General features: G+C 42.1%; 1 protein-coding gene across 7 annotated transcripts in view; it reads right to left on the bottom strand.

Moving 5' to 3' along the window:
- The window catches only part of ZRANB3 (zinc finger RANBP2-type containing 3), a 106,830-nt gene that overhangs the window by 51,790 nt on the left and 30,690 nt on the right, over window positions 1–24,350 (bottom strand). For 6 of the 7 annotated variants that reach the window (XM_005286817.5, XM_005286813.5, XM_024099745.3 and 3 more), the window contains 5 exons: window positions 24,086–24,104; window positions 17,881–18,059; window positions 13,700–13,931; window positions 9,779–9,864; window positions 142–313 (listed from right to left, as the gene is read on the bottom strand). In XM_005286817.5, coding sequence (XP_005286874.1) covers window positions 142–313; window positions 9,779–9,864; window positions 13,700–13,931; window positions 17,881–18,059; window positions 24,086–24,104 — 688 coding nt within the window. Of the gene's footprint in view, window positions 1–141; window positions 314–9,778; window positions 9,865–13,699; window positions 13,932–17,880; window positions 18,060–23,420; window positions 23,480–24,085; window positions 24,105–24,350 lie in introns of all 7 variants that reach the window. The other variant, XM_065560504.1, reaches the window with a different exon arrangement.

The following is a 24,350-nucleotide window of genomic DNA, read 5'->3' on the forward strand; positions in this document are numbered from 1 at the left end:
TATATAAATTCATGTTCCTTATATACAAAAATATATTCCAAATAATTCAGATAAAAAAGGATAGTAAACACAGTTATTCGATATTACTGCTAGCAACAAGTTTGTTAGATATTTAAAAATATTGAATGAGAGTCATTTCACCTTAGCAGCAGCTTTTGGGAGATCAAATGGAATGCGTTGTCTAATTTTGGGAGGCAACTGGGTTAGAACTTCATTCTTCAAGCGTCTGATCATTATGTTACTTAACAACTGATGTAATTCATCTAAGTTTGAAGCCCCTCTGCAGTCCCATAGAGTTCTTTTACCAAAAAACCTGAGAATGAGAAGGTGAGAGGGGTGATGAAACTTGTTCTGCTAACTTGAATCAACGATTTCTTTAGTACACACTGGATTTTATAACATGGGGCAAGATACCCATGTGTGCCAGAGCCGTACTCAGTGTATCTGGGTGTGAGGCACAGGTGGCTCTCCATTTCATTTCTGCCTCTCTACAATCCTAGAGGCTGGCAGGAACCAAAGTGGCCAAGAACAAGTTAGAGCAGTCTAGGGACAGCTTTAATTGGCACCAGCAGATAAGGGGACCCAAGGAGCCTCTCCAACAGCCAGGAGTGTATTAAACGCTGGCCCTGCCCCAGGCTAGAGGTCCAGACTGAGCAGCCACCGAGCAGCATGTCTAGGCTAGTGCATCTCAGCTTTGTGCATTAGAGGCATCAGGTGGGGTAAAGTTTTCTGGCACCGCTGGAGGTGGGGGTGTCACAGAGTGAGGGGGAGTCAGGGCCCCGCACCCGCCACTTCCTGCGATTCACCGTGACTCTCAGCCAGACAGTAAAACAGAAGGTTTATTAGACGACAGGAACACCATCTAAAACAGAGCTTGTAGGTACAGAAAACAGGACCGCTCAGTCAGGTCCATCTTGGGGGGGTGGGGAGCCCAAACCCAGGTTCTGGGCCTCCCCCCGTCTCCCCAGCCAGCTCCAAATTGAAACCCCCTCCAGCAGTCTCCCCCCAGCCACACCCCCCAGCACCTCCTCCAGCCTTTGTTCAGTTTCCCTGGGGCAGAAGGTGTCACCTGGCCCCAGCCCTGCTCCTGGGCTCAGGTTACGTGCTGGCTGTCAAGTATCATCCCTCAAGTGAAGTCACATCCTTATATCCCACCACCATCTAGTATCAATGTAGACAGTAAACTAGTAAAATTCCTGTGCAACATTACCAGGTTAATACTCCCTACTCCATCACAGGGGGAAGGGATTGTTTTTTAATTGTTTCACTGTTGTTGTTCAATTTCCTTATGCCCCCCATCCCTTTCAGCCCATTGGTTTGTACCCATTCCCTTGCCAAATATTCTCTTGTATAAATGATCTCAGAACTCCTCTGTGTGCAATTGGGTTTTTGTGTCAGTGGCTTCCGGATCTGCATAAGCAAAAGGGTGGGTGAGGGTGTCTAAGACTGACCCAAAGAGAAATAGGTGCTACCAGCATATGTGCCCAGTGCAGAGACGGGGCGGGGGTAGTTTGGTACAGTACTTTCCTGATTGCCAATGCAGCACAGCCAATATAGAGGAGGATCACTGTTTTGGCTCTGTTGCTATAAATGTCCTAAGAAATGCTGAAGGCAGGTCAAAGATTAAGAAAATATTACTCTTGCTCCAAGAGTTTTAACAACCCACTTTCCTCCTTAAGAGTCTCTGTTCCCTGAGTGAATGATTAAGTGTCACCCCAACTGCCAGGTAACCTTTGAGCCCCCAACGTTCCATCTGAACACTCCCCATGCATCACCTCTTTTGAACCCCTTAGTGCTATTTAACCAGCAGGGAAGATTGAAAGGAATCTTCCACACAGCCCCCATTTCTGTTTTTTCCTTTATTCTCACTCCTTTTCTATCATGCTGGCCAGGAGATGAGCAGGACAAGCAGCATGACAAATTCCATCAAGATTTCATCAACTCTGGAGAATTGCCCAAACACCCACCTGCCCAGGATAGGAGTATATTGGAAACATCTGAAAGAATTTACAGTTCAGCAGCATTTTACTCTGCCGTCTAGAATCAACTTAGGAAGGGACACAGGGACTCATTTCTGAGCTGGTGAAGTATGATCATACTGTGAGGATGATATATTCATAAGGAAGATGCTGGCTACACCACTATTTGCACACTTCCTGTCCCTCTCCCCCATATTTATTTACTAAGTGCTATCTATACAATCCCCAGAAGGCACTTTTTCTGTCCTAGTTAGAGTCAAGGTGAGAAAGGGGGAAAGTTAAGTCAAGAAACAATAGGCAAAAAATTCAGACTCCCTCCAGACCTCTTAACTTCAGAAAGTGGTGACCACGAAAACCCAAGTTGAAGAACATGCAGGGAAAGCACAGTATAAAAATATTAAATCAAGCTTAAACATCACAGGAAATTTTTATTTCAGCCCAATCATAAAGACAAAGTTACTTATTTTGAGCACGCCAGATCGTCACTCAGTTTGATTTTTTGCACATTTATGGTATTCCAAAAATAAAATAAATTTTCCAGAACTGAATAGCTAACCACAATGTACATCCCACACACATTTGTGGTGTGAAAATTTCACATTCACACAGTCATAACACCTTAGAAAAAAACAAAGTTACTCTGTCTGGATGTCAGACAAAGCTGTTTCATGGCATCTCAAGTCAAATGCTGAAAAAATACATAAGCCAGGGGGTAAAACAAAATGTTGCTTTGGGGAAATGGAACCTTATAATATGAATTTTTATAAGACTACCATCCAACCAAAAGTCAAGTTATCTGGCAAAATGAATTCCGTTCAGTAACAGAAATGTGTCTTTCCAAGTCTGAGCTTCCAGAAATGTGCATAAAGTTGAGAGCTAACATAACCACACCAGTGATAAAGATAACCATTAAGAATGACACAAAATGAATTTGTGGTATGTCAAGGTTTTATAAATTAAGTTCTGCAAAAAACAATTATTTAACCACAGTTTCTTAGCAAATCTGTTTCTGAGCAACTCCTCTTTCTTTTCTACTTTTAGAATACATCTAGAGAAACTGATCCGAGAGAGAGAGAGAGCGAGCGCGCACTGGACTGGAACTCAGGATACCTAGGTTCAATTCCCAGCTCAGCCACAGATACCCCGTGTGAGCCTGGCACAGTGGAAAGACACTGAGGTGCTTTTGAAAATTTACATTTTGTGTCTCAGTTCCTCATCTGTAAATATTTACTTTCTTCACTCCCTTGAATAGATAATTTACTCCTGGGGGAATTCTGCACCACTGCACATGCAGAGAATTTGTCCCCACAGATTTCTTTGCTTCCCCACAAAAATGACTTTCTGATGGGCAAGCAAAAGGAAGCCACAAGAGCGGTCATGTGACCCGCCCCAGCAGTATGTTTTGAGTGCCCAGGGCAGCCAGCAGAGAGGTAAATCACTGTGGGGCAGGGGGCGGGATTGGGGAAAACCCAGCTGGTGGCTCCTAACCTGCACCGGGCTCAGCTGTTAGCCCCGGCTGGGTTGGGGAGGACGGGACATCCTCTTCCCCTGCATGGCATCTGGGGCTGTGTCTGACCCACCCCCAGATTTCTCCCCCGGCTGTAGGAAGCTCTGCAAACTCCCCCAGACCCCGAGCTTCCTGCACCCATCGCTCCCCAGCTACAGGGAGAGAGATCACTGTACAGGGAGCTGCTCCCCCATCTGCCCAACCCTCGTGCATCCAGACCCCTTCATACTTAGACTCTCCCGCTGAGCCTCATCCCTTCCCTGCACCGAGAAGCCCCCTGATAAGCCTCACTCCCCCTGCACCTGGACCACCCCGATGAGCCACCCACATTCAGATCCCCACCGTACCGAGCCCCAATCAGCTGCATCTGGATCCCCACCCCACTGAGCCCCACTCCCCCAGCATCTGGACCCCCCCATACTCAGACCTCTCTGCCGAACTCTATCCCCCTCGCCCCCAACAAGCTCCTTTGCATCCAGATCTCCCCCTGAGCCACCCGTACCCAGATTGCCCCACACAGAACCCTCTCAACCCACATCTGGCTTCCCCCACACTAAGCCCCCACAGTTCGATCCTGCCTTGCTGAGCCTGCCTGCCCACACCTGGTGCACCTGGCACAGACAGCATGTTTCTGGGGCAGGCCTGGTCCTTGCGCGGTGTCAGGGTTGGGTGCAGTCACACGGCTGAGTCCGTGTTCCGGGGGGGAAGCGGCACAGTGATCTCCCACCTCTGTGCAGCCAGTGGTCTGTGCTCCCCAATGCCATGCTGGAGCCGCCACATGTAGTTGACAAATAAAATTTGCATAATTTTAAAATATTGTGCGCATAATTTTTATTTTTTTGGTGCATCATTTTTAATTGTTTGGCGCAGAATACCCTCAGGAATAATAATTTGTTTATAAAGCACTCTGAAGTACTATTATTACTATCAGATCTGCCCAAGGCTCAGGAATTACAGGTGAAAAAAGGTTGTTTACTTCTTCTGTAACTGTTGTTCTTCAAGAAGTGCAGATGTGTATTCTACTCAAGTGTGTTCACACCTAACACATTGGAGCAGAAGACTTTCCTGCAGCAGTGCCCGTCGGGGCAGTGCAAATCCCCTATGCCCCCTTGTGGCCCCTTCCAAGGCTATAGAAGGGCAACGCTGCCCCAAATCCCCTCAATTCCTTTGCACTGGAGAAGATGCTAAGGGTATATATCTACACTGCAATAAAAGACCTGTGGCACTGAGTCTCAGAGCCTGGGTCAAATTAATTGGGGTCTTGGGCTGCAAAGCTAAAACTAGCAGTGTAGGGGTTCAGGCTCAGGATGGAGCTCAGGCTCTGTGACATTGAGCCAGAAACGGTTAAACAATTAGCAAGCTAAATGACCCAAATTCAACCTTTAGAGACATTGTTAGAAAAGTATGTCAATGGTAATTAGGGCCATTTCATCATGTTAGATAGACTAGTGCTTTGAAGCAAACCTGTATTGTAAGAGAATTAGAGGTAATACACTAATTGTATGTGTTTACTTATATCTTGTCAGACGTTAACCATGTAAACAGACGGTTCCTGTCTGTTACTAGTATTGATTCATGGATCAAAAAGGGAATAACAACATTTAGATGGAACATGAATGCAATAATATCATTGTCTATATTTTTCTTTGAAGTTTGTAGTAAACGGTCTTTGAACTACTTAATGGATATTACCTTATGCTGATGAATGCAACTAGTTACCACATAGGAAATAGGAGGTTCAACTTCAAAGCCACAATGCTGCACCCAAGGAATGTCTGATGTCAAGAGGCTGCCAGAGAGCTATAAAAAGAACTCTTGGTCCCCGATCCTGTATCTCAGATCTGCTTAAGATTCATCAGGGGAAGTTTGAGACGCAAGACTGAGGTCCCAGCTCCAGTCTGGGTAACTTTGATATTCGACATTGGACTATAATCTATGGAACTAATTCTGAAAGAACTTTTGCAACTCTGATGCTCACCATCTCTACTACGAAACTGACCTAAGAACTTTATTCATATCTGTATGTATCGGGGTGGGCACACTTTTTGGCCCGAGGGCCACATCTGGGTATGGAAATTGTATGGTGGAACCTGAATTCTCACAAAATTGGGGTTGGGGTGCAGGAGGGGGTGAGGGCTCTGGGTGAGGGTGCAGACTGTGGGATGGAGCCTGAAATGAGGAGTTCAGGGTGTGAGAGGGGGCTCTGGACTGGGCAGGGGGTTGAGGTGAGGGGGGAGGAAGGGGCTCCAGCTGAGAGTGTAGGCTCTGGAGCAGGACTGGGGATGAGGGGTTTGGGGTGCAGGACGGTGCTCCGGGTAGGGATCAAGGGGTTCGGAGGGCAGGAGGGGGATCAGGACTGGGGGCGCAGGAGGGGCTCAGGGGTGCAGGCTCCGGGCAGTGCTTACCTCAAGCAGCTCCTGGAAGCAGCGGCACGTCCCCCCTCCGGCTCCTATGCGGAGGCACGGCCAGGCAAGGCACCACCCCAACAGCTCCTATTGACTGCAGTTCTCGGCCAGTGGGAACTGTGAAGGCGGCGCTTGGGGCGGGGGCAGCATGTGGAGCCCCTTGGCTGCTCCTAAACATAAGAGCTGGAGGGGGGACATGCCGCTGCTTCCAGGAGCTGCGGCAAGCATGCACAGAGTGGTTCCCGACCCTGCTCCCGGCTAGAGCGTGGGAGCGGGGAAAGCCCCAGACCCCACTCCCCAGCAGGAGCTCGAGGGCTGGATTAAATCATCTGGCAGGCTAGATGTGGCCCGCCACCCCTAGTAAGTATAATGGTCTTTTAACCTATACTTGCTCTCTTTTCTTTTTTAATAAATCTTAATTTAGTTAATAAAAATTGGCATGTATTTGGGTAAGACCTGAAATATTCATTGACCTGGTGGGTAATGTGTCCGATCTTTTGGGATTGCTAGAACTTTTTACATGATGAACAAGATTTTCAGTTATCCTCATCATATTTGACTTGGCTGTCTGGGTGGAAGCCGAAGGCTGGATTGTTTTAAGAGAACTGTATTTTTGGCTTCTGGGTAACCAATACGGTATTAGGGAAGCTGTTTTATTGCTGGCTTGGTGAATCTAATTATTAGAATAACCACCAGTTTGGGGGATTGTCTACCCAATTCTTTGCAGTTTGCCCTGACTGAACAATCTCAGTGTGGCCCCCCCTGGAACGCTAGTCACACCCTCTCCCCACACTGGGTTTCAGAGCACTGGGCTCCAGCCTGAGTCCATACATCTACACTGCTAGTTTTAGCTCCAGAGCCCAAGGCTGAGCCAACAGACCTAGTGTCACGGAGTGTGGGGGGACACAAGGCCCTGCACCCCCGGCTTCCTGCGATTCACCATGACTCTCAGCCAGCCAGTAAAGCAGAAGGTTTATTTAGACGACAGGAACACAGTCCAAGACAGGTCTTGCAGGCACAGACAACAGGATCCCCCTCAGTTAGGTCCATCTTGGGGTCCCTGGGCACCCCAGCCCCCTTGGGAGGTCAGAGCCCCGTCTGCCTCCCAGCCATATCACCAGCCAGCTCCTGAAACTCTCCCTCCAGCGTCCCCTCCCACAGCCTTTGTTCAGTTTCCCAGGCAAAGGTGTCACCTGGCCTCTAACCCCTTCCTGGGTTCTCACGTTACATGCTCAGGTATTCTCCCTCATGGCCAGTCTCCCATCCCCCAATGCAGACTGTCCTAGCCAACCTTCCCTGCCTTCCCAGCCAACACTCTCCACTCAGCCTTCAAAGACCACATTAAGAACAGTCCCAATTCGTCACACCAAGGCTCTGAGATTTGGCGCTGAGGGTTTTTCTTTGGAGTGTAGACATACTCTAAGATTTTGATGGAGAAGGGATGGAGGGTAGGTCATGGAAGAACGTAATTGTTTTTTCTTCTTCACGTGGCTGTAGACATGTATTCCACTCAGGTGACTCACAAGCAGTACAGTATGGTGGGAGATAATGAGTCCATTTAAATAGTGATTGCAACAACACTTTCCAAAGTTTGCATCAGATCTCGAAGTGGTGATTACATAATGATGAGCAAAATATGGAAATATGGTGTGAATTTTTGACAGTGAGGGTAATTAACTACTGGAATAATTTACTAAGGATCATATTTGATTCACCACCACAGACAATTTTAAAATCAAGATTGAGTCCTGTATTAATGGAGAAGAGGATACTGACAAACAGAGCAAATCTGTTGCTGCCACACAGGCATAAGAGACTGCCAGTACGGAAAGCAGCAGAGCCGCTGTGATATCCATAAGTATTAAAGTCAACAGCTGTACCACTGACGGTTCTGGAGTCAATGGTATGGTACGAGGACCCTCTCACCTCAGTACCGGGGAGACACTAGTTGACGGTCCAGCTCTACCCCAGGTATCTGAGTCTTGTGGACATTGTGAGCCTGTTTTTGCCAAAAATGAGGAATGAAGGTCTTCTATTTTGGATGACTCTGATCCATTTTATGGATCCTTTTATGAGCGATCTTGGGAGATGACGGATTGAGTCTTCCCCTTCTCAGGGAAGAATCAGAGTTCAGAGACTATCAGCAACTACCATAGAGGTAGAGAATGCCTGAGGAAGGCTGGCCCCATGATCCAAAGAGGGTCCTGGTGCCAAGACACCTTGTAGCCTGTTCTATCACATGCTGTTTCAGGTAAAGATCCCAAGAAATCTGTGTTCTCTTTTTAAAAGAATGACAGATATTACAGAAAAGTTTCAAATACGGTTTACGGGTGCTTAACTAAAGGAAATGTGTGGGGGCCAGTGTTGGGGGTGCCACAAAACAGGCAGTGCTTGAAACCCAGGGAATGCTGCATAACCTATGGTGCTGAGAATCATAAAACTATAAAACTAACTAAACTAACAACTACACTAAACTACAGGCACTAGCTGCTACTATTTACAGTAGTGAAATCTCAGCAACAAACTGTGACACAGAGAGAAAATCGTGAAGAGAAAACCCCTTAAAGGGAGGACTAAAGTCATTGACAATAAGAAGAAAATGAGAGAGGATTAGGGTGGCCTTCCCCTTATATAGCCTTGGGAGGGGCCACTAGGAGGCACAGGAAACATGTGCGACCCCAACGAGTACTGCTGTGGGAAAATAGTCTCCATCTCCAGTACAGTAGGCACGAACATGCCAAGTAGAATACACGTCTACAACCACTCCAAGAAGAATATCGTCGACTTTTTTCCTGCCTATTTGCATTTTTAATTCTTCTCACACACTGGCTAATAGTTTGACCAAATTGGCATAATCAGGACTTACATTTTATATATATAAAAAAATCTAATAAGTGCTAAAACACCTAATGAGAAAACATTCTAGGTCAGTCCAAAGCAATAATTTACAAATAGCAGCAGCAGCAGCCTGGTCCCTATGGCTTTCACAGAGCACAAGAACGAACAGTGCAATCCTCCCTCTGCCTTTCACGGCATCTTGCCTCCGCAGTGCCCATTAGCAGTGCTTAATTTGTAACGAAAGGGATGCCAGGGCTCAAGCAATTTTTTTACATTCATAACTCATGCAGCAAGCTCAGAGATGCCGGGGCTATGAACTGCCAAGTCTAGAAGTGCCAGGCTCAGCCCTGGCACAAATAAAGCACTGCCCATTAGCCTCCCTTGCTTATAGGCTCTAGGCTGTTTCTGAACATATAAAAAATAAATAAATAAAAATAAATTAATGGAGATATCCTATCTCCTAGAGATGGAAGGGACCTTGAAAGGTCATCGAGTCCAGCCCCCTGCCTTCACTAGCAGGACCAAGTACTGATTTTGCCCCAGATCCCTAAGTGGCCCCCTCAAGGACTGAACTCACAACCCTGAGTTTAGCAGGCCAGTGCTCAAGCCACTGAGCTATACCTCCCCTCAGACTAAATCCAGTGTCATCCATCTCATCCAATGAATGTGTCAGCAGGGAAGGGCCCAATATCCCTAGAGTACCGACAGCAGGAGACTCTGAGTGAATAAGTCTAGCCAAGGGCTCTTTATAACAGTTGGAAATAGCAAAAATCCATGGCAGTGGAGGACAGTGGAGAGTAATCTTGGCCGTGTGTGTGATGGGGGGGTGGGTGCAACCTCAGTCCAGATCCATCCATGTGGAATTCTGTGTAAATCCATTATCTGAATGGTCTCACAGGGCTGCACACACCCTCCTGGTTGCAACGGTTTGCAGTATGGCAACCAAACTATTACAATATGTTTTATTTTTAATTATTTTCTTATTAGGATTTCTCATTTATCACAAGATAAAAAACAAGACGTTAACAGAGAAATAAAAAGGCAAGCACCTGACATGAGCATTGCAGTATTTTTTTGCATATTCATTCCAGGTTCCAAATCTTCTTGGAAAAAGTGCCTCAATCTGCATGAAAAGCTGTAAACAAAGACACCAATATAAATAATAAAATGTGAGGGGTCCATACCATACAAATGATCTTTAAACACATTTTTCTCCATACCCTTAGCCCCACCAAAACTATTTAAAAATAATCTTCATTTAATAAATCATTTGTCTGTCTTCTATTTTCTACAGGCTATATTACATAAATACAAAACTTGAAACACATAAATAACGTTACATAGGAGATTTCATGTACTCCTCAGATTAGATATGTTATGCATACTGTTTTTCTTTTTTGCCTGAGCAGGAATTTCTTTATTTAGACTTGGAATTTCATGCACATTATCCCAGAGAAGCAGAACAATGGAACAACTTTCAATCTCTAAAAGGAGATCATGAAGAAAGGGGGTCTGGAGACCAGAAGTATCCACTCATAAAATGTGTTACTTTCAAGGCCCTCTAGGTACGCAGGAAGTACCCTCTGAGACATTGCAGGTATGACTTCAGTTCCAGCTGAGTGTATAATTCCCAGCTCGAGGAAACGTACTCAAATGGCTCTGAATGAGCTAGCTCTCTAAAAATAGAGCGTAGCCATGGCAGCATGAGTGGCAGGCGAGACTAGCAAACTGAAACAACAGGTACATACTCAGGTCAGCTAGCACCTCCCACAACCAAGGCTGCCAAGGCTACACTCTATTTTTAGTATATTAGCATGATCAGAGCTAGCATGAGTATGTTTCCTTGAACTGGGAATCACCTGCAGCTTGACGTATAGACAGTCCCTGAGTTTAAAGGGCCTAAGACAAAATTGATGCACAGCCCTCCGGCAATCCCATTTACTCTGCTGCCCCCTCAAATTCTCTCAGATCACTTGCACTATTTCAGTGTTCCCAAGCCCACATATGATCTGTCCTGATCCCCCATCAGGAATTAAGCACCTCTCAGTGTCTTTTCACTTCCCCAAAGGCTTATTTCAAGACAGCAGGTGGAAGAGATGCTACTGTTTTGGGCCAGATTTTACACAGTTTCTGGGCCAGGAACATTTTGCTCTTATTTACCTGCTACACATCAACAATGCTATACATTTCTGCCACACCTTCAGAGGATTTCACAGCAAAATATTTTACTCCTGGGGGAATTATGCACCACTGCGGTGCAGCAGAAAAATCCCCTCCCCCTCGAGATTCTCTTTGCTTCCTTGCAGAAAATAATTTATGTGGGGAAGCAAAGAGAAGCTGCACCAGTGCTCACTTACCCCTCCCCAGCAGCTCAGATGCATCTGTTCAGACAGCTGGGGGAGAGGGGTTGGGGGATATCCCAGCTGTCCAGGGATGTTAGTCCCAGCTGGGGGGGGGGGGGGGAGGGAGGAGGAGGAGGACGGAGACAGAGTTCCCCCTTCGAGCACAGAGCAGCCGGGGCTGGGTCAGATCAAACTCCAGAAACAACTTCTGGCTGCAGGAAGCTCTGCACTGCCGGAGATTGGGGGTGGGGGCGTGGCTTTGCGGGGGAAGTGTCTGGGTGCAGGTGCGGTGTGGCTCAGTGTGGGAGTTTGGGTGTGTGGGGGGGTGGGATGCACAGCGGTTGGGCGGAAAGGGGGAGCAGCTCCCTGTACAGTTACCCTTCCCCCCACCCATGCACCCGGAACCTCCCCCGACTGAGCCTCCCCACCTCCCGCATCAAGAGTCCCCACACCCAGAACTCCCTCACTGAGCCCTCAAACCCCTACCCCGCCAAGCCTCACCCCCTGCATCAGGAGCCTCCCACACCCAGACCCCCACCTCACCAAGCCCCACTCCTCCAGCCCCCTTCCACTGAGCTCTAATCATCTTCACCTGGACACCCCTGCAGGGACATTCCCCCTGCACCCAAACCCCACATGTAGCCCCTGTATATCTAGGTTCTGCCCCGCACCCAGACCCCCCACCAAACTGCCTGCACCCAGATTGCGCCACACAGAACCCTGGTACTCTTGAGGGAATTCTAAACCAAAACATAAAATTTTTTAAAATTATGCAAATTTCTGCATATTTTATTTGTCAAAATAACACAGAAACACAACAACAATATAACCACACCATTTAAATTATTTTGGTAATATATTTCATAATATTTGTCAGCAAATAATTGAAAATGGTGTGATTATATAGTGTGATTTTGATGAATAAAATATGCAGAATTTTGAAATACTGTGAGCACAATTTTTTGGTGCAGAATTTTTCATTTTTTTTGCACAGAATTCCCTCAGGAATATTATATAATGTAGTTTTTACAACCATGATAATTTACTTATTTGCTTTTTTTCCTCCCAGCCACTGGCATCTCTTCCATTCTCAAGGGCTTGAGTTTTGACCACAATAATACCAGCCAAATAAAGACTTCTTTGGAACTCTCTTTGAAGCCAGATAGTGCTGCTGCTTAATGATCTCAATGTGAACAGTTCCTATTATGAATTTCCTGCCTTCTCCACCCCCCCCCGATGCAAGTGAGCTGTCTTTGCTGTATGAGCAAGAAGTTGCATGCCCTCCCAATGACCAAATACCCCTTTAAATGTTTCTATTCTAATATCAACTGTCTACCAATTCTCTTTTCTCTGGGTGGATAACAAATGAGCAGTTGCCTTTTCAAACTATATTAACATTCTAAATTTGTTTCAGAAAGGTTAAAAGGGCAGGCAACACACAATAGGCCCCCTTTAAAAAAGCAGGCAGCCTCAGAAAATCAGTTGTTTTTTTCCTTATCAGTTCGAAACCTGAAGTGCCCTGTACACATAATTAGGGCTGTCAAATGATTAAAAAAAATAATTACGATTAATCACAGTTTTAATAGCACTGTTAAACAATAATAGAATACCATTTATTTAAAGATTTTTGGATGTTTTTTAGATTTTTCATATATACTGATTTCAATTACAAACACAGAACACAAAGTGTACAGTGCTCACTTTATATTATTATTTTGATTACAAATATTTGCACTGTAAAAAAGATAAACAAAATAAAGTATTTTTCAATTCACCTCATACAAGTACTGTAGTGCAATTTCTTTATCGTGAAAGTGCAACTTTAGGGTTGTTGTTTTTTTTTACATAACTGCACTCAAAAATAAAACAATGTAAAACTTTAGAGCCTCCAAGTCTACTCAGTCCTACTTCTTCTTCAGCCAATAGTTAAAACAAACAAGTTTATTTACGGGAGATAATGCTGCCCTGATAGATACTGTTCTGAACCCATTGGTAATGTTGAAGAAATGGGACTTGAATCGTATACGGTTTGTTGCTACCCTAGAACAGAATTCCTGATGGGCAATTGTATTAAACCTTTTGTGTCATGAGCCGAGAGATTTCAGGAATTCATAGAGCTTTTTTCCCAGTTTTTATTAGAGCATTCCTAACACTAATTAATGTTCGGTGAAAGTATTAAGTAAAAATTATCATGCCTACTTGCTTTTCACATGTTGGGAAGATTATTATTGAGAACTTGTTAACTGAATGAAAAGCATTATTTTGCACTGAATTCAAAGTGAACCAACAAATCTTATCAAATATTGGTATTAGTTAAGCGCAAAAATTATATATATAATAGATTAGTTTTCCTTGAAAGGCTACTCTCTAGTGTCATCTTTCTGACTGTTGGTATGCTTGAAACAGTAAGTACAAAAATACAAATATATTTTATAAAATCCCAATATAACCAACACAAAATTAAGCAACCTCTTCTGGTTTCTGATACTCATATTTCATATTGAAATAAGTGCATAAAGTAACAGAATGTCCCAGTGCATGTAACTGTATAGATCTACAGGCTTTATAAAACGATATACTTCATTAATGAACCATCATCCCTTTAAAAAAGAACAATATTTTTAATACCTCTTCAGGTCTTCCTAGAGCAGGAGTTCCAGTAAGTAGAATTGCTCGTGCAGCATTCTGCACAATTGGCAACAAAATCTTGCTGCGGGTTGCATTCCTGGATTTCATATAGTGAGACTCATCAACCACAACTACCTTGAAATTTTGTTTGTACAAAGTATCTACTAAAGTCTGTGCATCTGTAGTTAGTAGGCCATAACCCAAAACTGACACTTTGCTGGTCGATATTCTCCTAGAAAAGAAAATCCAGGGGTTTGGTTATTCATTTATCATAACAGGACTAACCCAGAAAGGAAGAAAGAGAAGTGAATATGCTGAAAAAGTCTTACAGAAACAATCTCCAGTAAGAAAGTGTGCATAAGGCCAAATACAACTGCTATACCTATTGGTTTAAATGCCAAAATTCTCTAATATCAACTGTTCAAGCATCTGCAACATTGGCAAACTACACACAAAAGTTCTGTAAACACTTCACATTCCCAGAATAGATATATTACACATAACATTATACAATGATGCATGACAATGCATAAAGGATGCCAATGACTGAATCACAAGCTCCCAATGTACTGCTGATGAATTCAGTACACCCCAAACACATGGGTAACTACATACAAACTCGATGCTAAGATAACTATTTGACTGGCAAGATATGCTAGAGATGCAGGCAGCTACTTAAAGTCAATTAAGACGAGATTGGTGAAGCAACTACAGAAACTTTATGACTGTTAGTTAATATGGACAAATATAATTGACATCACAGAAAAATGTATACATCTAAGATAAATATAATAGGGTCACCATATGTCTGGATTTTCCCGGACATGTCCGGCTTTTTGGGCTCAAATCCCCATCCGGGAGGAAATCCCCAAAAGCCAGACATGTCCGGGAAAATAGGGAGGGAGGGCCCGGCGGTGCTCAGCCGGGGCCGCTGGGGCCGGCGCCCCAGGGCCCGAGTCGAGCCGGGCGGGAGACGCCAGGGCCAGAGCCCCGCCCCAGCCCCAGCTTACCTGCTGCCTCCCTGTTTCCGGCTTCCCGTGAACATTTGATTCGCGGGAAGCAGGGGAGGGGGAGGAGCAGGGGGCGGAGCTTTCAGGGGAGGGGGCAGAGTTGGGGCGGGGACTTTGGGGAAGGGGTGGGGGTGGGGAAGGGGCAGAGTTGGGGCAGGGCCAGGGCCCCGTGGAGTGTCCTCCTTTTTTAAAATTAAAATATGGTAACCCTAAAATATAATAAAGTGGTTTCTTGCACTGTTCATACTTACAATCTTACACTGTGCATTCTTACAACCTCATGGAGACCAATAGAAACAAAGTTGGAAAAAAACAGTCAGTGGAGCACACCAAAAGAGGAGATGACAGTTTTGGGAGTCACCAATTTCCCAACTAGACATAGGTTTCACAACCTTTTATACACCTTTTTCATTCCACCTACATACATCTGGAACCAAATCTTATCACATCTTAGCCCACTATTCATATCTGGTATTGCGGGAGAGGGTTATGATTATTCATATGTGGTATTCTGATTTGCCATAATTATATTTCTGACAGTTAACCATTGCATCAGTCCATTTCCCAATAATTTTAATGTGTCAGTGTGGTTAGCTCTTATTCCAAAAAGTCCCTAAGATGTGTTGTGATAACTGGGTCTTCAAATTTACTCTAATTATGAGCTCAACTGTAAACAGTATGTGAAAGTTCATAAGATGTCACAATAACTTGTGTCACAAATGCTGAGGTGAAAAGGTAAAAAACGGAGACAGAAAGACTGAATTATTCCAAACAAGAAGGCCTACTAATATAACTCAAGGACTATGTTAAGAACATGCTTAGCAAACAAGAAAAGTGTGGAGCCAGAAATCGATGAACCAAAATTGGTGCATCAGAAACTAGGCTTAACTGGTGGACAAAACAATGAAGGGATGGGCTATTCTGTCTACCGCTCCCTTTGTGGGTCCTTAAAGAAAGAGATTTTGGGGAGAAAAACTGGCTACTGGAGTGAGCTTCACCGTCATGGCTGCCACCCCCACCATCTCCTTGGACTCCCTGAATCTTTGTCATCCTGATCCTGAGCGCTGTCCTGACCAGACCAGACGAGAGAAAGGGATATCGCCACCTCTACTGGCTCCAGCTGAACCCCAGGCAACAGCTGGGATGAAACTGGATTGGACTTTAACAACAACAGTGACAAAAGTAGCTTCAGCCCATCTCAATTAACTTCTTCTCTTTTACCACCAAAGGACAGTTATTACCATCTTTGATACCATCTAAGAGACTGTCAAACAAAGGAGGTTTTCCTTCTAAAAACTCTCTCCAGCTAAATGGCATGGGAACAAGGGATGTTGTTAACATGAAAGCGAGACTTAATACTTTAGGTTTCAAATGGTTTAACTGTTTTTCTTTTTTAATCTTTAATAAAAGATTAAGAAGATTTTTAATGATATATTTGCTATGGTATTAAAGCAAGCTGAAGTCTCTATATACCAAACCCCGAAACTTGTTTATCACTGTTTAATGTTGGACAGTGACTAGGTTATATTAGCACCACCTAGATGGTTACATCTGTTGTATTAATTTGTTTACTTGTGGTTCACCTGGCTACCACAAAATGCATTATTAAACTATTACAAAATACTAAGTTTTATAACCTTAGGCGAAGCACGTATAATTTCATAACCTTTGGTCACGCACATGCTAACTTCCACCACACCTCACTCTAAGCCTTTAACAGTTAAAACCTACAGCTAAGCTTATTTTTAATAAATATATTTTGGCTCTTCTACTTGCTATTACAGCTTCAATAATGTCCTATAAGCATATTTAAGAAATAGATTACATTTTACTCAAAACTATAGACTCTCCAAGTTCAGGTCAAGGGTCAACAGTCAACAGCATCCTGAACTTTGAGATGTGACTTAGTGCAAAAACTGAAGCTGGGTTTGACCTATTTTGGTCAAGAGTTGGGAGACAGACGAGGCATGGTTTGAGTTGTACATGGTATCTTCAACCTGAACTTCAAGGTAGGCTTGGTTTGAACTTCACCCTCGGAATTGATTCTGTGAGTCATCCCTGAACTAGAGCCTGATAAAGGCACTTGCAGTGCTTAGTTATTCCTGTGCTAGCCTCTAGCCAATCCACAACCTAGAGCTGGTCTAGTGACTTTTAGAGCAGCTATATAAGTCTCATAGGAGAAACAGCAACTCAGTCTGCCACACGTCATTTCATGGCTTGGTACTCTCCCCTGCCTGATAGCCATGACAGACTCCACAGCCCTTGGCCTGCTCCAGCCCTGTTCCCAGCCCTACTCTCGCTTTGTTCTGAATGTGCTCTTGAATCCTGACTCTGGTTCCAACCTTTGGCTCTGATTCCTGGCCCAGCTGCCACCATGATGACTACTAGGCCAGATTGCCATCGCTCCGGACAGTAGGTCAGACCCTCCACATCTTGGTTTCTGATAGATACTAAGCACCATCAAGGCATTGCAATGAAGCACAGAGTGCTTCAACACCTTTGCAAATGAAATAGCTGAACTCAGAGTCCAAAGACAGCTTCCGAGACCATTCTTGCGGATCTCAGTTGATTGTCAATGCCAACTGTTCCTTAACATCAAATGATAACACTTTTTCCCGGCACTTTCAAATATTTCCAGGATATTTTTATGTTGGACTTATTTGGTCATCGCAGGGAAGGGTACAAATGTTTTGAATAATCCCAAATGGAACCTGGATGTCCTATTTGCAGTAGATGTCTCTATGAGTAGACAAGTCATTTGCTGGCATTCTTCAGACATCAGAAAGAGCAGTTTTCCTTGTCCAAGAAAGACATTTTATAAGTGCATCCAGACATTACTGTAAATCACTATGTTGCTTTTGAGATTAAAAACTGGCTTAAACTGAAAATCTTGGCCTAAATTTTAAAATCACTCCTCTGAGATAAGGAAGCATTATAGCTTGTATTTAATGGGGAAACTAAAGTTAAGAAGTTAAGTTTCTTTCTTTAGGTCACACATGAATTCTGGTAGAGCCTGAAATAAAACCCATGTTGCCTAACTCCCAGTCTTGTGCACAAGACCATCATTTGCTTTTCTAGATGTTGGGCAGTGTGAATTTCATTTAATTTACAGGCGTTTACTGAACAAATCATGACAGACTTTTGTGGAGAAGAATAAGAAACTTCACTCACCCAGTGTCAGTTTTGTTCTGAATGATGCTGATATCATCTGGACAGAGTTCTGGAATCCATTTCTCCATCTCATCAATCCAAGGGTACTTCAGAGATGAAGGGACTACTATTAAGAGAGGCCATTCCTTTTTATAGTAGTAAGAAATGGCAATTGCTTGGATTGTCTTCCCCAGTCCCATCTAAGAAAGACACACAAAATAAGTAAAGTCATTACCTGCATTTGAAAGGTGAGCATAACCTGCACACCTTTTATAACATCCCAAAGTAGAGGAGTTAAAAAAGTAAAGTCATTACCTGCATTTGAAAGGTGAGCATAACCTGCACACCTTTTATAACGTCCCAAAGTAGATGAGTTAAAAAAAATGGAGGGAGAGAAGACCAGTAAAAGTGAGAAATGAGTAGAAGGGGCAAGCTAATATGTTGTGGAAAGAAACTGCAAAGCATGGTTTTCAATTAAAATCAAAATGAACTGGTAAAAAGTTCTTGGGGCCTGATCCAGAGCCCATTAAAACTGATAGAAATGCTCCAATTGACTTCAATAGGCTTTGGAGCAAGCACATAATGAATTTAGTAGGGGAGGGGAGGCCAAAAATCTTCACCTCCTTGAGCTCCAAAAGACCCACAGAAAATATATTCAGCCATTGGGCAATTCTTTCAGACGTTTAACTTCAATTTATAGTAATCTTTTTTTCTACTAAATTATACTCAAATTGTATCTGATTGTTTTACATGGAATAGTATCCGGTTTGTATGCAGATAGAGTCAATTTAAAAAAAAACTGTAAAAATTGTAAGATGTAATGTAAAGGAAAAAAGTTTTATGGTCAAACTATATTTAAGAGAAATGGATTTAAAATAGAGTTTACAAAATACATTTTCAAATTTGAGACTTTTGCATCAAACAAGTAGAAATATGCATCTCTTGCATAAATTTTAGATGAACAATATAACTGTCTGGGCTTTTATTTAGATTTATTTGTTCCATCAATACTCTAGAACTTTACCAAAACATTTTAAAGTGACCATTTAAAAATCTCCTTTGACTATCTCGCTATGAAAATGTCCTCCCATTTTGTAGATCACAGTATATCCTTTCTAGATGATGAACTGATTTATGGCTCAGCAAGTAATTCTGTGAAAACAAACAAAATTCAAACCTCCGCACTGCAGTTAATGAGAACTGCATCTTTCTGTAGCAGCTCTGTAATAAGAGTTTGGGACAATGCCTCTGGAGTTCACTAGAAACTTCTTATTAATTCTGGAGTATTGTCAGAAAAGGGAGAATTAAATGTCTTTAATTCAGGGATAGGCAACCAATGGCACGCGTGCCAAAGGTGGCACGCGAGCTGATTTTCAGTGGCACTCACATTGCCCGGGTCCTGGCCACCGTCCAGAGGGGGGCGGAGGGGAGCCCTGCATTTTAATTTAGTTTTAAATTAAGCTTCTTAAACATTTTTAAAACCTTATTTACTTTACATACAACAATAGTTTAGTGATATATTATAGACTTATAGAAAGAGACCTTCTAAAAATGTTAAAATGTATTACTGGCAGGCAAAATCTTAAATTAGAGTGAATAAATGAAGACTTGGCACACCACTTCTGAAAGGTTGCCAACCTCTGCTTTACTTCAATTTATTGAAGGCCTTCCTCTTCTGTCATCCCACAAAGGAACAGTCCATAAAAGCAAGCATTTTAGCTCCACCTACTGGAAGTAAGATCGCAAAGAGCGGACTGCAAACTCCCAGTGGGTATATAAACCCAGCCTCCAAATCTCATAGCTCAGAGTCAAGGAAGAAGTAGAGCATATTCAAAATTAAGAAACTGTAAGAAAAAGGGAAGAATATGGGATTGAAGAACAGAAAGATAAAGTTACCACTAAGTAATGTCCCTTTCTCAAATGTCCTGTCTTCTCCCACAACACAGTCCAAAAACAACAAGTTGAAGTACTGTAGTGAAGTGGGCATACTTGATGAGCCTAGTACAACCTCCTTTGGTCAAGAGCCATTAAGAGAGGGTGGGGTAAGTAACAGAGGGATGGGGCCATAAGATGATGTTTGATGAAGGAGTCAAGAGAGGATCGAGTGTTATATTCCTCATGATATCACCTCAGCTCTAAATTCCCAGAAGGGGGCCCATATCGCTTTTATAATGGCCCCAGTCATCTAGAGAAGGTTGTCATGCTTGCTAGTATGCCTTACAAATATAGCCCTTAATCAAATGGAAGAAGGTGGTTTTAGTGGCCTACAATCCTTTTTTAGGATCCTAGAAATAAGTTCTTAGGCCTTCAGTATATTTGAGTGTAAGTCAAATATAATGTGAAACCTCTTCTGGAGGAGAAACACGGATTGGTAAAGATGATAAGCAGACAACATTTTATTAACATGAAATTATTGTTTTGTTGACAAAAGTGACAGAGGTAAATATAATGCCAGATAAACTTAACTTAAAGGAGAATCAGCACTGAAGATTCAGTCTTGACATAGCAAGCCAACAAAATAGCAAAGTGTTACTTCCATCAACAGAGGCTGAGAAGTACCATCCCTATACCACAGATTCAAAAAGAGGCCCATATAACTCTAGGTAGGTAACCTTTGGTAGGGTGGAAAGGTAAAGGCTCAATGTTTGGACCTTTAATGAAAAAGCACAAAAAGCATGGCAGTGTAAGGATAAGAATCCCCACTCAAATAGGCACCAACAATGAAGATAATAATAATTATAATAGTAATAATATCCCCTATTTGTCATATACACCTCTACCCCAATATAACGCTGTCCTCGGGAGCCAAAAAATCTTACTGCGTTATAGGTGAAGCCATGTTATATCGAACTTGCTTTGATCCGCCAGAGTGCGCAGCCCCGCCCACCCGGAGCGCTGCTTTACCGCGTTATATCCGAATTCATGTTATATCGGGGTAGAAGTGTAGTACTTGACATCAGTAGATCTCAAAGTACATTACAAAGAAGGTAAGAGATGGCAGATATGAACTCTTAAGGGCTTCAATTTATGGTTCCTGTTAAAAATGCCAACATATCTGAATATTCCTAGAAGGAACAACTAAGGTAAGTTATTGTAATGACCTGGGAACCTACCCTTCAGATTCCTGATAAGATCTTTTGAACTACCAAAGAAGAGGTTGGCCTCAAAGAATTCTGCTTGGATTTCCCATGGAGTCAAGTGCATTCTGGAACAAGACTTTGGAAGCTTAATCAGTGCTGTGTGAATACTCACAGTAAAGACATGATCAGCTCAGATATGTATCTAAGTATAGTATATTAGTGACTTGATATAAGGAGATCTCAATAACTAGTCATCATAAGGCTCCTCCCCAAGCACCACTGGGAGATCTCATAGCAATGACACTAAGATATAGACAAATCTATTGATATTGGGGGGGGAAAAAGAATTGGTGGTGGTAGGCACTTTAGGAAGAGAAGATTAAATTTTTAGAGAGAGGTGTATATATAAATACACCACCTCATCCCCACAGCTATTGAGAGCCTAAGGCAACAGTATACTGGCTGTTAATTTGGAATGCAATATGGTAGCAAAAATTGAATGAAATTTGGAGTTACATATACAGACACATTACATCACAGAAAAGGGAGATGATAATCCCTCACTTCCAATTCTGGTGACATGGCAAATGGAATGACCACATTACTTCTTGGCTCCTCAAAACTAGAAAGATACGAACAAACAGAAGAGAAAACAGAAAGGAGCAACAGAAGTGACTGACACATTTGAGGGACTGATTTATGAGGAAAGTTTATAATATTCATAGTAGCGCTTGGCCAAATGACAATTAAGAGGGCAGAGGAATGTTATAATCTTCTACAAGTATTTAAAGGGTGAAGATACTTAATACCTAACACTTACAAAGCATATTTCATCTTAAACACTGGACAAAAGTTTAAAATCAATCCTCAATACTTATGTGATGTATAGAAGTTTTTTAACCCTTATCTTATGTATGGGAAAACTGAAGATGAGAGGGTAATCCATGGAATATAATATAACTAGGAAAACCAGGATGAGATATGCAATAAACAAATGAATAAATAAATTAGACTGAACATCAGGAAACATTTTCTATTGGTAAGAATTATTTTGCTATGGAATAGTCTCCATATGTAAATGATGGGAGTACCATTTCTTGAGTTATTTAAAAATTAATTAGACAAATCACTTGAGAGTATACTGTTGGGAACATTCCTTCGTTAGCAGACAGACATAGTTCTTTGGAGTTGATATTTGATATGAAAAATAGTTATTGGATAAAATAGGTATTTATGCCATTTTCTGCAATGAAAATATTTCTGAAATAGGTTATAGACAAGAAGAATGATTTAAATGGTTTGATGAAAATCCACAACAAAAATATGTGATTGGTGTAAGATCCTACCAAAAAGCTAAAAATAGATTTTTTTGGACACAAAAGACCAGATTTCATGGTCCATGACATGTTTTTCATGGCCATGAATTTGGTAGGGCCCTAGTTATCAATTTTTCAGCACTGACCGTAAAAGTAGAACAATAGCAGATATGCTAACCACAGTGTTTTCAGACTGCAAATCTTTCTAGGCAGGAATATTTTTGGTATCTAACTTTCTACACTATTTCAATTTATGGGCAATATAAATGGATAATAATTCTGTATTAAGTGAAGTATTGAATGCACAATTTATGAAATGTGTGCCCAGGATAAAAAATTAATAATAAACAATATTATATTTTTAACCGACTGAAGTAGATGGAAATTAAAATTAAATTAATAAGGAATATTATAAAAACATTTTATCCATATGAAGAACAGTACTACAACTGAAATACAGAGCTATCATTCAGTTCATTATAACTAGAAGATAAGACAAATCACAGATAATCCCCTTATTGCAATTTTGAGTGAATACTAATTTTATTTACAGTAGATGGTGCACATAATCTTAAATAGGCTGGGTACCCCAAAGGGTTTTCTTCCCAGAAAACAAGATTGCAGTTGAGATTAGTAGAAATGCTTGAGCTGGAGCTCCCTCAATATAAAGAAGGAGGAGCTGCTGAGAGGAAACGCACTCTAGGCAGGAAAGCTCTAGGGGCCTAAAAATATCACTCAGAAAAGCCTACCGGGCCTCCAACCCTTGGAGAGCCCAAGGGATATTAAATCTAACTGTAAGCCTTTGCATCTCTATCACTTGATCACTCCATGCTATTAGACCCTGGACCCTCACCCTAGGCTGGAGAACTCCAGCAGCCCTATTCCCCACCTTGATTCACCAGTGCCCACATTTGTTAAGCTTTCATTCTGCAAGATGCAATTTCCCCCCATATCTTCTCCACAGCTGTTAATATTAGGGTAAGCAGTCCTCTATTTATTGGGGGGTGTGTGTGTGTGTGTGTGTGTGTGTGTGTGTGTGTGTGTGTGTGTGTGTGTGAGAGAGAGAGAGAGAGAGAGAGAGAATTCACAGATAGACAAGATGGGCACTTAAAGTTGTATTTTAGAAATTTGAAGAAACTAAAATAATAAATATAATGATGTGTACCTGAGTAAGACAGTCAATGAGTTATGTTCCTAGCTCCACAAATGACTTAGCAAGCTATACTGAGAAAGAAAAAAATTCTGCCTTGACTCTATATAGTACTTTGAAGATATAGTCATGCAAGTGACATGATTGGTTACACAGCATAGTCAAAGGCACCATGCTGTAATATACAAAGAATTTACATTTCCCTAAGAAGTCAAAGAATCATTATTTCATTCTCTGAGATGTATTACTTTATTAAGTACACATTGTATAGATTCATATTTGCAACTATTTGTTTAAAACAGGTGTCGCTTCAGTTTAAGATTGTTTATTTGTGGCTTAAAAATAGCAATCTACACAGCGACAGAATTGCTTAAAACTACTGCATAAGTAAAGTTAATATTTTAAGGATTTTTCAGGAGAGGAGCTTTAACATCCACAATAAGCAATTAAAATTGATCTTTAAAAACAAGTTGTTCAAATTTACTTTTAAACCAGGCAGTCACAACTTCAACTTTCACTTCTTTACTTAGACAGCTTCATTGAATCTAATGAGCATTATAATAATGATGCCTCTCTCATTCCTAGCCCACCCCTTTCCCTCCCCCCACAAAAAGAGACATTCTTAACAAGGTTAAAAGTAATAAAAGTGATATTAGATAGGAAGATGGAAAATAACTTACCTCATCAGCTATCATACACCTAGATGCAAAAGAGGGAAAAGTAACAGTAAATACAACATATAAAATAATTAAAATTACATTTATCTACAGATTTATTTTAATAATTAAAAAAGACTAATGGCATGATAGATTAAGAACAAAAGCTAGCTTTATTGTCACCTACCCTATGATTGAAACCCACCAGAAAGAGATTGAATACTGTAATAAATACTACCAGAATGTTAACTCTTCTAAAAACATATTTATCAAATATATTTATGCTAGA

This window comes from Chrysemys picta, chromosome 11 (assembly GCF_011386835.1).
Source record: "Chrysemys picta bellii isolate R12L10 chromosome 11, ASM1138683v2, whole genome shotgun sequence".
NCBI lineage: Eukaryota > Metazoa > Chordata > Testudines > Emydidae > Chrysemys > Chrysemys picta.